The 17,229-nt window shown below is 46.2% G+C and overlaps 1 protein-coding gene across 1 annotated transcript; it reads left to right on the top strand.

Moving 5' to 3' along the window:
- Positions 1-2,119: 2,119 nt before the first annotated feature.
- Positions 2,120-11,872, top strand: LOC128685823 (uncharacterized PE-PGRS family protein PE_PGRS54-like). Its single transcript, XM_053772509.2, has 4 exons — positions 2,120-2,220; positions 3,922-4,194; positions 5,240-5,413; positions 5,766-11,872. The coding sequence occupies exons 1-4, from the start codon at positions 2,209-2,211 to the stop codon at positions 11,820-11,822; spliced, it is 6,516 nt and encodes a 2,171-aa protein (XP_053628484.2). The 5' UTR covers positions 2,120-2,208; the 3' UTR covers positions 11,823-11,872.
- The last annotated feature ends 5,357 nt before the right edge of the window (positions 11,873-17,229 follow it).

The raw sequence follows: 17,229 nt of genomic DNA, 5'->3' as shown, positions 1-17,229 counted from the left end.
AGGGGTCAGTCCTAGGACCTGTGCTGTTCTTGGTATATGTGAATGACGTAACGGATGGGATAGACTCAGAAGTGTCCTTGTTTGCGGACGATGTGAAGTTAATGAGAAGAATCAAATCGGATGAAGATCAGGCAGGACTACAAAGAGACCTGGACAGGCTACAAGCCTGGTCCAGCAACTGGCTCCTTGAGTTTAACCCTGCCAAATGCAAAGTCATGAAGATTGGGGAAGGGCAAAGAAGACCGCAGACACAATATAGTTTAGACGACCAAAGTCTGCAAACCTCACTCAAGGAAAAAGATCTGGGGGTGAGTATAACACCGAGCATATCTCCCGAGGCGCACATCAGTCAGATAACTGCTGCAGCATACGGGCGCCTGGCAAACCTACGGATAGCGTTCCGATACCTCAGTAAGGATTCGTTCAAGACTCTGTATACCATTTACGTCAGGCCCATACTGGAGTATGCAGCACCAGTTTGGAATCCACACCTAGTCAAGCACGTCAATAAATTAGAGAAAGTGCAAAAGTTTGCAACAAGACTAGTCCCAGAGCTACGGGGATTGTCCTACGAAAAAAGGTTGAGGGAAATCGGCCTGACGACACTGGAGGCAAGGAGGGTCAGGGGAGACATGATAACGACATATAAAATACTGCGCGGAATAGACGAGGTGGACAAAGACGGGATGTTCCAGAGATGGGACACAGACACAAGAGGTCACAATTGGAAGTTGAAGACTCAGATGAATCAAAGGGATGTTAGGAAGTATTTCTTCAGTCATAGAGTAGTCAAGCCGTGGAATAGCCTAGAAAGTGAAGTAGTGGAGGCGGGAACCATACATAGTTTTAAGGCGAGGTATGATAAAGCTCATGGAGCAGGGAGAGTGAGGACCTAGTAGCAATCAGTGAAGAGGCGGGGCCAGGAGCTATGACTCGACCCCTGCAACCACAAATAGGTGAGTACAAATAGGTGAGTACACACACACACACACACACACACACACACACACACACACACACACACACACACCCACACACACACACACACACACACACACACACACACACACACACACACACACACACACACACACACACACACACACACACACACACACACACACATACACACACACACACACACACACACACACACATACACACACACACACACACACACACACACACACACACACACATACACACACACACACATACACACACACACACACACACACACACACACACATATTCAGGACCCTGTACACCGTGTACGTTAGGCCCATATTGGAGTATGCGGCACCAGTTTGGAACCCACACCTAGCCAAGCACGTGAAGAAACTAGATAAAGTGCAAAGGTTTGCAACAAGACTAGTCCCAGAGCTAAGAGGTATGTCCTACGAGGAGAGGTTAAGGGAAATCAACCTGACGACACTGGAGGACAGGAGAGATAGGGGGGACATGATAACGACATACAAAATACTGAGAGGAATTGACAAGGTGGACAAAGACAGGATGTTCCAGAGATTGGACACAGTAACAAGGGGACACAGTTGGAAGTTGAAGACACAGATGAATCACAGGGATGTTAGGAAGTATTTCTTCAGCCACAGAGTAGTCAGTAAGTGGAATAGTTTGGGAAGCGATGTAGTGGAGGCAGGATCCATACATAGCTTTAAGCAGAGGTATGATAAAGCTCACGGCTCAGGGAGAGTGACCTAATAGCGATCAGTGAAGAGGCGGGGCCAGGAGCTCGGACTCGACCCCCGCAACCTCAACTAGGTGAGTACAACTAGGTGACTAGGTGAGTATACACACACACACACACACACACACACACACACACACACACACACACACACACACACACACACACACACACACACACACACACACTCATGCCTCCTCTCGTATTTGCTACCACTTCACTAAACTGCATTACAGAACACATGCCAGACGATCCGCATGGCCATACTCTTTTTTTTCTTCCTCGACGCCTAATACGAGGGGTCAGTAGCGGTGGCATTCACCTGCGCTGCGGCCAGGAGAAGGGCTGGCCACCCACCCCCGTCCGAGCACCACAATTAGTAGGTCATCTCGTCCCCAGGGAAGGGTATATATACCCCCCGGTTCCCCAATCATCGCGTGTGTGCCTCTCGAGCAGCCGAAGACGCCACTTGAGGGGCTCCGGAGACAGCCAGCGCCGTAATGTGGAAAGAGGTACTTCACAGTGTGGCCGCCGCGAGCGCATCCCGGGATTGGATTGTAATCTGTCATAAAGTTTTAATTTGTGCTTGCAGTTGTTACTGGATACTCGAAGTGACCATTCTTGCGAAACGTAATTACTCTGCCTTGTGAAGTGTCCTTTTTTAAGACATTTATGCTGTGAATCTTCTGTTGAGAGCGTCTTTCGGAAGAGGCTGCTTTACCTCAAGATATATATATTGTTGATTTTATACAGATATTGTGACTTCGAGTTGTTGCAGAAAATTTGTCAGCAAGGTCGAGGGCGACTCACATAGTCTCTCTGCTTCCTGTTGTTTGCACATGTGTGAATATATAGGCATCGTTGTTTAATCATATGTGCTGGCATTCTAGTGGACGAAATCACTGGTAAAATCACTATTAAAATCGCTTATTTTTCAGTGAGATTCTGCACATACAGGGGATAGCCTACTGGTAAAAGAAATGAAACCGTATAATACAAGTTACTGTCTGGTGGTCCTTAATCAAAGTAACAAGGACGATGCTATCATCACAGTGGGTGAACAAAACATAGCATCCCTAAGAATCTAAAATATTTATGTTGTACTCCCTGGAGCGTAGGCGAGAAAGATATATTATAATTTACACTTGGAAAATACTGGAGGAATTGATTCCACATACGTGCAGAGAAGTAACCCTTTATATTAAAAAGAAATAAAATGTCTGTAGTTAAAGAAGAGTGCAAGAAATACTTTAAGATGTGTCAAGAAGCAAAAAGGGTTCAAGGCTTTTAAAGCATCCCCTCCCTTTAAATGTAAGGGGTAATTTGAAATAGATCACTTACTGTCTTCAAGAGGGAGCCTTAAGAAGTCTTTTCAAGGGGGAGTCTTGAGAAATTTCTTCAAGACGAGGACTTAAGAAGTCTCTTCAAGATGGAACTTTTTCAAGATGGAGCCTTAAGAACTTTCTTCCAAAGACTTCTGATAAGCTGGGGTTACGTCGGAATGCACGTAGGGAGCACCCACAGCCTGAATAACCAGGGCCTCAACCAAGAGTGCTGGCCTGAGACCAGGTCACAGTTAAACGATGACCCACATAATCATCAACTACGTCACCAAGTGATCTCAAAAATAGTTTTAATCTTAAAATATGTTTTGTTTCTCATATTATCAAACAGAAGGACGGCTAAACAACAACAGAAAACACTGAAACTCGGTATTAGCCATGTTTATACCTTCATATTACGCTTCATTTTAGTAAGGAGAGTAATAATAGGCCGAGAATGAATGATGCAGGAAAGAGATACCATCTTTTCACGGAACGGATGGGATTTGAACCCATGGCAAGTGAGTTCTAAAATTCACAGTTCAGTGCGTTAACCACTGGGCCAACTGGCTCTAATAAGCTTCATACAGCTAGGTGTATTTCTGTGCACCATGGGGAGGTTAGCAAGGGCCACTACTGTGACCACAAATGCACTTTTTTTTTTTTTGCAGATGAATCCCACACCAGCGTGGCTGTGACGTGCTCCAGCTCAGATCCCTTCAAAGCCGCCATCACGACTCACGAAATCGTATTAACACGACAGCAAACAGATCACAGAACGTGTGATTTGTTTGCGTTCGTGTCATTACGATTTCATAAGTCGGGATACCTTCTTTGTTTATATATCAGATTACGTAGCTTTCGTTAACTATTTTCTGACGCTTCTTGCAGCTGGTGACGGTGCTGGCGGCTGTCGGGGCGACTACCGCCTCGGTACTGAAAGACGTAGATACTCGCCCTACCCGACAGAGCCCGATATATTTGCTCCCTCAGCCTGCAGGAGGGATCGGAAACCCAGGTTTTGGCTTTGGAGGTGGCGGACTTGAGCGAGGAGGATTTAGAAGCCTCGGCGATAGAGGTGGTGGATCGGGAGGTGATCGCGGAGATTCCTCTGACAGCGAAGAGTCTTCGGAAGATGGTGATGGTTCAGATATTTCCTATCCGGTAAGCAAACATCATTTCCTTCACTGAGTCAGGTTATTTGTTTGTCAATGTACTCTCTATACGAACTGTTTTTTTTTCATATTACTGATGGTTTAAAATTTCTTCAAGAACAGGACAAACAACTTTCGCTTTCTCTAATATTACCTTGCAAATCTGGCGACTCGCTAACTTTTCACAGCATCCTGCACAAATAAAGATGACGTATGCATAATTACTCGGACCATAATAGTAGAACGGAACGTGGGATCGTCATCGAATTTTTTCTTAGGGCATTCACGATTTGTAGCCAAGAATATCTCACTTTCCCCCACTATTTTATATACGATTGTAAAAGCAAATGAAAACGTATTCTAGAATCCCTAAAATTAACGCATCTCACAAAGATTTGTCATTTTCAATGTAATCAACAGCTGCCACTGCTTCCAGTACCAGCATCAAAGAAATAGTCTACAGGACGCTATTGCGTGTGGAGGCTACGAGATGATCCATGAAAGCAAAACAGTGAGAGACCTGGATACAAGACTCAATGAATATGATCATGCGTGCCGCATGCACGGAAAAGCTATCCGATATCTTTTGAAGTGGAATAAGGTTTAAGGACTTCATGAAAGGAGACAAAGGAGTGCTGGCTAGAATCATTTAAAATATGTTAGCAATACAGTCGTACGAAACATCGGAAGCTTCAGGACAAAAGTTCTGGTTCTGTTAATCTTACAGGATTACATATATTTTCAGAACTTATTTATTCTCTGGTGAACTGAGGATGTTCCTGGTGAGCGAAATGTTCCCTGTATAAGTTTTTTTATATGGTACGTATGTATATTTTTAATACACACTCTGCTAAGTTGTACTGTAAGGAAGAATGGCTTTGTGGAGCGACAAGGGCTTAGTAAGTTTTACGCAGGCAGCACCAGATCTGCCTTCAAGCCCTTACATAAACATTACTAAGAGAAAAAAAATTATAGCCAGCAAAACACAAAAGATTTGAGCAAATCGAACGGCCTTGATAAGCACGAGTGTAAATACCTCCTCCATCTTTCGACAGCCTTTGATGCCTTACCAATTCGCCTTCGAGATTAAAGATGACGCGACCACTAACTACCAGAACCGCGTTGAATATGTGGAGGACGGCGTCCTGCAGGGTAGCTACAGTCTCCTGTCTGCCGATGGAGTCGTCCGCACCGCTGTCTACTCTGATGACGGCAAGACAGGTTTTAAGGTGAGGTCTACTGCAGTGACTGGTTCAAGGTTCATATTATGTTCATGGGAAAGCGCTCCGCCATCACTTTCTCTCTCTCTCTCTCTCTCACTCTCTCTCTCTCTCTCTTTCTCTCTCTCTCTCCCTTTCTCCAGCACATGGCATCTCTCTAGCAGAATGAGGGTTTCTTAATACAGCATAAAAGGCTTCCATTCCCTTAATCGAACCTGACTGCCTTTCATCCCCATTCGCAGTATGACCCTTAGGAGTTTAGCGCTTCTTCTGATTATGATTTAATAATAGTAATAATAATAATAATAATAATATACACTCATTCACATAGTGAAACACATTAGATGCTCATTTGTTTCAGGTAACCGTCCACGAGATCCCGACAGACATCGTTGTAATTGGATCTGGAGTGGCAGGAGACCCGGGTGCTCCAAGAGGCTCTTCGAGAAAAGGAGTTTCCAGGGGCCAGAGTGGAGCACTCGCTGGAGGACTAGAAAAAGGTTCCTCCCGAAGCTCCTCTCAAGCTTTTGGATTTGGTGGAGCCTCATCAGCTGGATTTGGAGGAGCCTCTTCAGTTGGAGCAGCTGGATTTGGTGGAGCCTCTTCAACTGGATTTGGAGGAGCCTCTTCAGCTGGAACAGCCGGAGTTGTTGGAGCCTCTTCAGCTGGAACAGCTGGAGCAGCTGGATTTGGTGGAGCCTCTTCAATTGGAGCAGCTGCATTTGATGGAGCCTCTTCAACCGGAACAGCAGGAGCAGTTGGAATTGGTGGAGCCTCTTCAGCTGGATCAGCTGGATTTGGAGAAGCTTCCACAGCTGGAGCAGCCGGAGTTGGCGGAGCCTCTTCAGCTGTAACAGCTGGATTTGGTGGAGCCTCTTCAGTTGGAACAGCTGGATTTGGTGGAGCCTCTTCACCTGGAGCAACTGCATTTGGTGGAGCCTCTTCAGTAAGAACAGCTGGATTTGGTGGAGCCTCTTCAGTTGGAACAGCTGGATTTGGTGGAGCCTCTTCAGCTGGAGCAACTGGATTTGGTGGAGCCTCTTCAGCTGGAACAGCTGGATTTGGTGGAGCCTCTTCAGCTGGAACAGCTGGATTTGGTGGAGCCTCTTCAGTTGGAACAGCTGGATTTGGTGGAGCCTCTTCACCTGGAGCAGCTGCATTTGGTGGAGCCTCTTCAGTAAGAACAGCTGGATTTGGTGGAGCCTCTTCAGCTGGGGCAGCTGGAGCAGGTGGATTTGGTGGAGCTGCTTCAGCTGGAAGAGCTGGATTTGGTGGAGCCTCTTCAGCTGGGGCAGCTGGAGCAGGTGGGTTTGGTGGAGCTGCTTCAGCTGGAACAGCTGGATTTGGTGGAGCCTCTTCAGTTGGAACAGCTGGATTTGGTGGAGCCTCTTCACCTGGAGCAGCTGCATTTGGTGGAGCCTCTTCAGTAAGAACAGCTGGATTTGGTGGAGCCTCTTCAGCTGGGGCAGCTGGAGCAGGTGGATTTGGTGGAGCTGCTTCAGCTGGAAGAGCTGGATTTGGTGGAGCCTCTTCAGCTGGTGCAGCTGGAGCAGGTGGATTTGGTGGAGCTACTTCAGATGGAACAACTGGATTTGGTGGAGCCTCTTCAGTAGGAACAGCTGGATTTGGTGGAGCCTCTTCAGCTGGTGCAGCTCGAGCAGGTGGATTTGGTGGAGCTACTTCAGCTGGAACAACTGGATTTGGTGGAGCCTCTTCAGTTGGAGCAGCTGGATTTGGTGGAGCCTCTTCAGTAGGAACAGCTGGATTTGGTGGAGCCTCTTCTGCTGGTGCAGCTGGAGCAGGTGGATTTGGTGGAGCTACTTCAACTGGAACAACTGGATTTGGTGGAGCCTCTTCAGTAGGAACAGCTGGATTTGGTGGAGCCTCTTCAGCTGGTGCAGCTGGAGCAGGTGGATTTGGTGGAGCTACTTCAGCTGGAACAACTGGATTTGGTGGAGCCTCTTCAGTTGGAGCAGCTGGATTTGGTGGAGCCTCTTCAGCTGGTGCAGCTGGAGCAGGTGGATTTGGTGGAGCTACTTTAGCTGGAACAACTGGATTTGATGGAGCCTCTTCATTTGGAGCAGCTGGATTTGGTGGAGCCTCTTCAGTAGGAACAGCTGGATTTGGTGGAGCCTCTTCTGCTGGTGCAGCTGGAGCAGGTGGATTTGGTGGAGCTACTTCAGCTGGGACAGCTGGATTTGGTGGAGCCTCTTCAGTTGGAGCAGCTGGATTTGATGGAGCCTCTTCAGTAGGAACAGCTGGATTTGGTGGAGCCTCTTCAGTTGGAGCAGCTGGATTTGGTGGAGCCTCTTCATTTGGAGCAGCTGGATTTGGTGGAGCCTCTTCAGTAGGAACAGCTGGATTTGGTGGAGCCTCTTCAGCTGGAGCAGCTGGAACAGCTAGATTTGGTGGAACCTCTTCAGTAGGAATAGCTGGATTTGGTGGAGCCTCTTCAGCTGGTGCAGCTGGAGCAGGTGAATTTAGTGGAGCTACTTCAGCTGGAACAGTTGGAATTGGTGGAGCCTCTTCAGCTGGAGAAGCTGGATTTGGTGGAGCCTCTTCAGTTGGAGCAGCTGAATTTGGCGGAGCCTCTTCAGTTGGAGCAGCTGGATTTGGTGGAGCCTCTTCAGCTAGTGCAGCTGGATTTGGTGGAACCTCCTCAGCTGGTGCAGCTGGAGCAGGTGGATTTGGTGAAGCCTCTTCAGCTTTAACAGCTGGAGCAACTGGATTTGGTGGAGCCTCTTTAGTTGGAGCATCTGGAACAGCTAGATTTGGTGGAGCCTCTTCAGTAGGAACAGCTGGATTTGGTGGAGCCTCTTCAGCTGGTGCACCTGGAGCAGGTGGATTTGGTGGAGCTATTTCAGCTGGAACAGCTGGATTTGGTGGAGCCTCTTCAGCTGGAGCAGCTGGATTTGGTGAAGCCTCTTCAGTTGGAGCAGCTGGATTTGGTGGAGCCTCTTCAGCTTTAACAGCTGGATTTGGTGGAGCTTCTTCAGCTGGGGCAGCTGGGGCAGCTGGATTCGGTAGAGCCTCCTCACCTGTAACAGCTGGATTTGGTGGAGCCTCTTCAGCTGGTGAAGCTGGATTGAGTGGAGCCTCTTCGGGTGGAGTAGCTGGAATTGGTCGAGCCTCATCAGCTGGATCATCTGAAGCAGCAGAATTTGGTGGTAATGTAGGATTTAGTCGATTCTCTGGAGGCTCCTCAGCTGGCGGATCAGTATCAGCTGGATTTAGTGAAGCAATTTCCACCAGCGCATCAGGAGGATCCGGATTTGGGACCTCAGGTTTCGGGATATCGACAGGTGGAGCAGCTTCTGCAGCGGCACTGAGAGCAGAAGCTGTGTCAGGTGGGGGGTCAGGAGCTCCTGGATTTGATGGAGCCTCTTCAACTGGAGGAGCTGGATTTAGTGCAACTTCTTCAGTTGGTGCAGCCGAATTTGGTGGAGACTCTTCGGTTGGAACAGCTGGATTTAGAGGAACTGAATTTGGTGGAGACTCTTCAGCTCTATCATCAGGAGAAGTTGGATTTGGTGGAACAACTGGATTTGGTGGAGTTTTTTCAGCTGGAGCATCAGGAGCAGCTGAATTTGGTGGAGCATCTTCAGCTGGAGCAGCTGGAATTGGAGGAGGCGGATTTGGGGGAGATGCTACCGCCTCTCCACTGACAGCTGGAGTAGTATCAGATGCAACTGCATTTGGTGGAGCCTCTTCATCTGGAGTAGCTGGAATTGGCGGGGAGGCAGGATTTAGCGAATCTTCTGAAATCTCTTCAGCTGGAGGGGCTGGATTTGGCGAGGCTATTGTACTTGGCGGAGATGCTGGATTTGGAGGAATCTCTGGAGGCTCCTCGGCTGGAGAATCAGGATTAGGTGGATTTGGAGGGGCTGGATTTAGAGAAGCAACTTTCTCCAGTGCATCAGGAGGATCTGGATTTGGAACCTCAGGTTTCGGGATATCAACAGGTGGAGCAGCTTCTGCAGCGGCACTGACATCAGAAGCTGTGTCAGCTGGGGCTTCAGGAGCTCCTGGATTTGGTGGAGCGTTTTCAGCTGAAGCAGCTGGATTTGGAGGAGCTGAATTTAGTGGAACCTCTTCAGCTGGAGCAGCTGGATTTGGAGGAGCTGAATTTGGTGGGGCCTCTTCAACTGGAGCATCAGAAGTTGGTCTTGGTGAAGCAACTGGATTTGGTGTAGTTTCCTCAGCTGGAGCAGCTGGATTTGGTGGAGCTTCTTCAGCTGGAGCATCAGGAGCAGCTGGATTTGGTGGAGCATCTTCAGCCAGAGCAGCTGGATTTGGAGAAGGCGGATCTGGGGAAGGCGCTAGTGCCTCTGCACTGAAAGCTGGATTAGTATCAGATGCAGCTGAATTTAGTGGAGCCTCTTCAGCTGGAGTAGCTGGATTTGGCGGGGAGGCAGGATTTAGCAAATCTTCTAAAATGTCTTCAGCTGGAGTGGCTGGATTTGGCGAGGCTATTGTACTTGGCGGAGATGCTGGATTTAGCGGAATCTCTGGAAGCTCTTCGGCTGGAGAATCAGTATTAGGTGGATTTGGAGAGGCTGGATTTAGTGAAGCAACTTCCACCAGTGCATCAGGAGGATCTGGATTTGGAACCTCAGGTTTCGGGGTATCGACAGGTGGAGGAGCTTCTGCAGGGGCACTGACAGCTGAAGCTGTGTCAGCTGGAGCGTCAGGAGCTGCTGGATTTGGAGGAACAGCTGAATTTGGTGGAGGAACTTCAGGATTTAGTGAGGCTTCAGGGGGTATTGCCTCAGCAGTCAGCAGTGATAAAGCATTAGAAATAGTTGACACAAATGCAGTTCTAAGTACTGCAGGTGTTGGAGAGTTTGGCAGTGCTCATGGTGGTTCATTTGGTGTTGACGGTAGCGCCGGTCATGTAAGCACTGTCAAGTCTGCTGGAGGATTCTCTGCCGGGTCAAGCGAAGGCTTTGGTGTTACCTCTGGAATTGGACCTGCTGGAACAAGTGGATTTGTTGGGGGATTTACAGCTGGAGGCTCAAGTGCTTCTGCGTCGTCGTCGTCCTCCTCCAGTTCTTCCGGAGCCACGTTTGGATTTCAAGGATTAACTCAAGTGCCAATCTTACTCTTGCATCCAGGTGCCTTCGGAAACGCTTTTGGAGCAGGAGGTTTTAAAGGAGGCTCTGGTTCCTTTAATCTAGGCGATGGTCCGTCAAAGGAACTTGTTACGGCTAACTTGCTTGGCTCTCACGGCTCACTGGGAGCTTCAGGTACCCAAGTTCCTGTTTTTCTCCTTACCCACAATAATCTTGGAACTGCAGGAAAACTAGATACTGTTGGTCACAGCGCTTTTGGAACGGCAGGACAACTAAATTTTGCTGGCCACAATAATCTTGGAACATCAGTGCAACTAGATACTGCCCCTATTGCCTCTCTTGGAGGACTGGGTTCAGTGGATGTTGGAGGACAGAGTACGGACTTTGATATTCGCTTGCAAGCGACTGGTCTTCCATCGTCTGCTGGATCTTCGCCCATAAGTTTCGGAAGTGGAGGAACAGGAGAAAGTGTTGCTCCTCTTCTGACAACTGCTAAATCCAGAGCATCTGCTGGAATTGGTCCAGGTATTTTCGTTGGTGCCACCGGAGCAGGTAGATCCAGAGGTAAATCGGTTTCTTCCGCTTTGACGGCTGGTCCTGCATTAACAGTATCTGGTATTTCTGGTTCTGGTAGTGTCAGTTCTACCAGCTTTGGTGCTTCTAAATTTAGCAGTACTGTTAGTTCAAATAGCGTAGGTAATGCTGCCGCTTCCACTGGTATTAGTAGTTCCTTTGACGTATCTGGCTCTAGCATTAGTCCTGTTACCTCCGCTCTTGTGTCTCAACAACCACTTCTCATAACTCAGCGTTCACTCCCCGTTCCCAGTGCAACCTTTACAGTTGGTCAACTAGATAGTAAAGTACCTGTGGGGGGATTAGGGCTGTCTTCCGATGTCGCATCTGCTGCCTCCTCTCTAAGTGGCTCAATTACAAAATTAGATGTGACACCGATAAGTTCGACTGCGTCCTCCAGAGCTGCTGCAACCTCTTCCAGATTTGGTGCTTCCTTTGGTTCTGGCATTGGTCAGGGAGTTCGAGTACCATCGATTCTATTAAGAAATCTACCAAAAGGAGGAGCAAGATTCTTCGGGTCAGGAAACTCCGCTGGAAGCTCCCAAGTTTCCGGATTCTCCACGGGACCTTCATTTAATACTTTCACAACACACAGCACCGGAGGTCTTTCAGCAGACACTTCTGCGGCCTTCGGCAGCAGCAGTCCTGCCCTGGCAGCGTCTCAGCAAGCTTTTGTTTTTGGCACTCCCGGCGCATCTCAGCTAAAAGGACACAGCGTCTTTGTGAATAAAAATGCAAGCAAACAGGTGGCTAAGCTTGCTACTACGACTTAAGCTTAGGCACCCAGAGTGCAACACCGTCCCTCTCTCGGTCAAGAGTGCCAGTGATGATATAACATAATTCATTATCCAATAATTTAACTTCATTAACATATTAAGAATTTTTTTTTTACTGCTTTATTGTTAAAAGTGTGATTATATAGTATGAGAGCTGCGAACAAGTGTTGAATGCGTGTAAATACCATAATATATTTAATATATACATGTACATGTCAAAAATATTCTTTGAAATTTCTGTCTTTTCTTTTCTGAACCGAGAGTTAAAATTAAATATGACAATAATAAGGCTGTTAGGTAAGACACATATGCAACAGTTAGACAACTTTATTCCGAAACGTTTCGCCTACACAGTAGGCTTCTTCGCCTACTGTGTAGGCGAAACGTTTCGGAATAAAGTTGTCTAACTGTTGCATATGTGTCTTACCTAACAACCTGTCGGTATTGTATACCATTTTGATGTTCAAATAATAAGGCTGCTGGAGAGGTGTTACTAAACGCAATGTTCATTTGTGTTACGACATCCCTCCAACATTTCGTAAGTCTCACACATAATGAACCTAACTACCTTTCGTAACTTCCACCAGTCGTAATCACTTTATTCTGAACTTTGAACTCACACTGGGGTTATTTTAGCAAGTTATCCTGGCTTTGATAAGTTCCGAGAGTCTTTCTGCTCCCGGAACTTGGTCATGGGCCAGGCAAAAAAAAAAAAAAAAAAAGGACCGTGGTCCTGACACGTAGCAGGTGCAGTGCTACATAACTAGCCTACAAAACTGACTAGGTGATAAGCAGGACATGTGTGTTATACAGATAATATACAATAAACAGTGACCCAATATACAGTGAAGCTGATCACAGCTTACACGAACTTCAGGAAAGCGTAAAAAAAGAAACCAAAAGCAAAACTGATAAAAGATTAACTAACACTGAAACACAAATGAAGAAAGCTAGAAATAAAATCATTTGAAAATAGAAGAGCTTTTAAATTATGCTGGAACAGGTTAATATCCAGTTATATCTGTAACAGAACACGTATCGGACATGTTCCGTAACAGTGTTGCCACAAAACACTACCTCGTGTCATCAGATGGTAAGATATCAACAAAAGCATTTACACGAATATGAATTTAAGAAAAAATCCCAAAGACGAACAATAAAAACACACAAAACAAAATATAAGCAAAAGTCTTAGAATATCATACAACCGTCAGTATGATGACAAATCATTCGTGTGAAGATTAATATCACGTCATACAGGATGATATTGATGATGTGTTTTTATGTGATATTAAAAAAACTCAAGGAAAAAAAGCACGATGATACTTTTTCTGATATTTTCAGAGAACTTGGATTTTTCAAAAAACTGGTGATTCCACGCTTCCAAACGAAAGACAAGTTGCTAATTTCGCTGCCATGATCACCAATTTTCACCTTCCATAACAAAGCTTTACTGTCGGTTCCAGTTTACTGCATCGTCAAATTGTATGTTTGTTTACTGCGGTCCATTTGTTTACTGCGGTCCATTTGTTTACTGCGGTCCATTTGTTTACTGCGGTCCATTTGTTTACTGCGGTCCATTTGTTTACTGTGGTCCATTTGTTTACTGCGGTCCATTTGTTTACTGCGGTCCATTTGTTTACTGCGGTCCATTTGTTTACTGCGGTCCATTTGTTTACTGCGGTCCATTTGTTTACTGTGGTCCATTTGTTTACTGCGGTCCATTTGTTTACTGCGGTCCATTTGTTTACTGCGGTCCATTTGTTTACTACGGTCCATTTGTTTACTGCGGTCCATTTGTTTACTGCGGTCCATTTGTTTACTGCGGTCCATTTGTTTACTGCGGTCCATTTGTTTACTGCGGTCCATTTGTTTACTGCGGTCCATTTGTTTACTGCGGTCCATTTGTTTACTGCGGTCCATTTGTTTACTGCGGTCCATTTGTTTACTGCGGTCCATTTGTTTACTACGGTCCATTTGTTTACTACGGTCCATTTTTTACTGCGGTCCATTTGTTTACTGCGGTCCATTCCCGTAATAAGTTCCGAGTCATGGTCTACTGAACGCTTTTCTGGAGTCCCAACGCGCTGACTTGCTTACAATTCAGTTGTAAAAAACTTTGAAGTGGCCTCTGACACTGACCTGACTCTCAGAGACTTTTGTAAGAGTCAGTTCAACCTCCTCCACTGTGTGAGAATGATAATTAAAGCCTTGCAAATGTTGTTTCCCACATCGAACCTTTCGCAGTACGAACACCAACTAGGAACCAACTAAGTTCAAACACCCGGGTTCCACTGTAAGTAAGTTTATACAGGTATACACAAATACAGTTACATAGAATTATCATACATAGCAGCATATGTGTAGAGAACCTGGGATAACCTGGGATAACCTAGGATAACCCAAAAAAGTCAGACAGAGTGACTTATTTCCATTGGGGTCCTTTTACCTTATTATTGTAATATAAAGGTTATAATATTTTCTTATTATTCTATAATGAAGATAACATCTTATTATCATACTAAAAAGACTATCTACTACACGAGGGTCATTAAGACTATCTACTACACGAGGGTCATTAAGACTATCTACAATACGAGGGTCATTAAGACTATCTACTACACGAGGGTCATTAAGACTATCTACTACACGAGGGTCATTAAGACTATCTACAATACGAGGGTCATTAAGACTATCTACAATACGAGGGTCATTAAGACTATCTACAATACGAGGGTCATTAAGACTATCTACAATACGAGGGTCATTAAGACTATCTACAATACGAGGGTCATTAAGACTATCTACAATACGAGGGTCATTAAGACTATCTACTACACGAGGGTCATTAAGACTATCTACTACACGAGGGTCATTAAGACTATCTACAATACGAGGGTCATTAAGACTATCTACTACACGAGGGTCATTAAGACTATCTACAATACGAGGGTCATTAAGACTATCTACTACACGAGGGTCATTAAGACTATCTACAATACGAGGGTCATTAAGACTATCTACTACACGAGGGTCATTAAGACTATCTACTACACGAGGGTCATTAAGACTATCTACTACACGAGGGTCATTAAGACTATCTACAATACGAGGGTCATTAAGACTATCTACTACACGAGGGTCATTAAGACTACAATACGAGGGTCATTAAGACTATCTACTACACGAGGGTCATTAAGACTATCTACTACACGAGGGTCATTAAGACTATCTACAATACGAGGGTCATTAAGACTATCTACTACACGAGGGTCATTAAGACTATCTACAATACGAGGGTCATTAAGACTATCTACTACACGAGGGTCATTAAGACTATCTACTACACGAGGGTCATTAAGACTATCTACTACACGAGGGTCATTAAGACTATCTACAATACGAGGGTCATTAAGACTATCTACTACACGAGGGTAATTAAGACTACTACACGAGGGTCATTAAGACTATCTACTACACGAGGGTCATTAAGACTATCTACAATACGAGGGTCATTAAGACTATCTACTACACGAGGGTCATTAAGACTATCTACTACACGAGGGTCATTAAGACTATCTACTACACGAGGGTCATTAAGACTATCTACAATACGAGGGTCATTACTAGGAATAAGGTAAAATTTACACTCCCTTTCTGTATGTAAGCTCCAGCTGCGGGTCATCATAACACTAAGACCCGCGTCAGAAAACACGTGACGTGTTTCCTGACAAATCTAACTTAACCTAACTTAACCTAACCTAACCTAGGAACGTAAACAGTTGCTTTTTAGGGTACTAGTTAGGATAAGATTTCTAACCCGAGGGTTATCCACCCGGATAACCCAAGAAAGAGTGCGTCGTAGAGGACTTTGTTCTTCAATCTTGTCCCCCAGGATACCTCCCACACCACACGGCTGACACCCAGGCACCTACTTATTACTAGGTGAACTGGGACGGCAGGTGTAAGGAAACATGCCTAACGTTTCCACCTATGACTGAGACTGAACCACGGACACTCAGTGTGCGAGGCGAGAGCGTTGCCAACCGAGCCACGGGACACCGTAATTGCAAATTCGTCTGTACTTACTAACATCGGATTTGTTCAGGTAATGTGCTAATGTGCTCCTAGGTACATTTTAATAGATAATTATTGAAGAACTAACAACATGTTCGACAAGTGGGCATCTTTTTTTTTTGTGAGCATAATCTGAAGACAGAAGAACTATATGCAAAAGATGAGGTAATCAGTCACTGAGTCATGGTGTTAGTGGAGAGCACCGGAGTCTTGAGGTAATCAGTCCCTGAGTCATGGTGTTAGTGGAGAGCACCGGAGTCTTGAGGTAATCAGTCCCTGAGTCATGGTGTTAGTGGAGAGCACCGGAGTCTTGAGGTAATCAGTCCCTGAGTCATGGTGTTAGTGGAGAGCACCGGAGTCTTGAGGTAATCAGTCCCTGAGTCATGGTGTTAGTGGAGAGCACCGGAGTCTTGAGGTAATCAGTCCCTGAGTCATGGTGTTAGTGGAGAGCACCGGAGTCTTGAGGTAATCAGTCCCTGAGTCATGGTGTTAGTGGAGAGCACCGGAGTCTTGAGGTAATCAGTCCCTGAGTCATGGTGTTAGTGGAGAGCACCGGAGTCTTGAGGTAATCAGTCCCTGAGTCATGGTGTTAGTGGAGAGCACCGGAGTGTTGAGGTAATCAGTCCCTGAGTCATGGTGTTAGTGGAGAGCACCGGAGTCTTGAGGTAATCAGTCCCTGAGTCATGGTGTTAGTGGAGAGCACCGGAGTCTTGAGGTAATCAGTCCCTGAGTCATGGTGTTAGTGGAGAGCACCGGAGTCTTGAGGTAATCAGTCCCTGAGTCATGGTGTTAGTGGAGAGCACCGGAGTCTTGAGGTAATCAGTCCCTGAGTCATGGTGTTAGTGGAGAGCACCGGAGTCTTGAGGTAATCACTCCCTGAGTCATGGTGTTAGTGGAGAGCACCGGAGTCTTGAGGTAATCAGTCCCTGAGTCATGGTGTTAGTGGAGAGCACCGGAGTCTTGAGGTAATCAGTCCCTGAGTCATGGTGTTAGTGGAGAGCACCGGAGTCTTGAGGTAATCAGTCCCTGAGTCATGGTGTTAGTGGAGAGCACCGGAGTCTTGAGGTAATCAGTCCCTGTGTCATGGTGTTAGTGGAGAGCACCGGAGTCTTGAGGTAATCAGTCCCTGAGTCATGGTGTTAGTGGAGAGCACCGGAGTCTTGAGGTAATCAGTCCCTGAGTCATGGTGTTAGTGGAGAGCACCGGAGTCTTGAGGTAATCAGTCCCTGAGTCATGGTGTTAGTGGAGAGCACCGGAGTCTTGAGGTAATCAGTCCCTGAGTCATGGTGTTAGTGGAGAGCACCGGAGTCTTGAGGTAATCAGTCCC

Source organism: Cherax quadricarinatus, chromosome 23, assembly GCF_038502225.1.
Source record: "Cherax quadricarinatus isolate ZL_2023a chromosome 23, ASM3850222v1, whole genome shotgun sequence".
Lineage (NCBI taxonomy): Eukaryota > Metazoa > Arthropoda > Malacostraca > Decapoda > Parastacidae > Cherax > Cherax quadricarinatus.
The sequence above is the reverse complement of the archived record's forward strand: the minus strand, read 5'-3'. Positions and strand labels throughout refer to the sequence as shown.

Excerpts from the sequence above, each read along its gene's own strand:
- LOC128685823 (XM_053772509.2), top strand. Across the intron at positions 4,195-5,239 it reads GTTCAGATATTTCCTATCCG|CCTTTGATGCCTTACCAATT; the intron begins GTAAGCAAACAT and ends ATCTTTCGACAG. Across the intron at positions 5,414-5,765 it reads ACGGCAAGACAGGTTTTAAG|GTAACCGTCCACGAGATCCC; the intron begins GTGAGGTCTACT and ends CATTTGTTTCAG.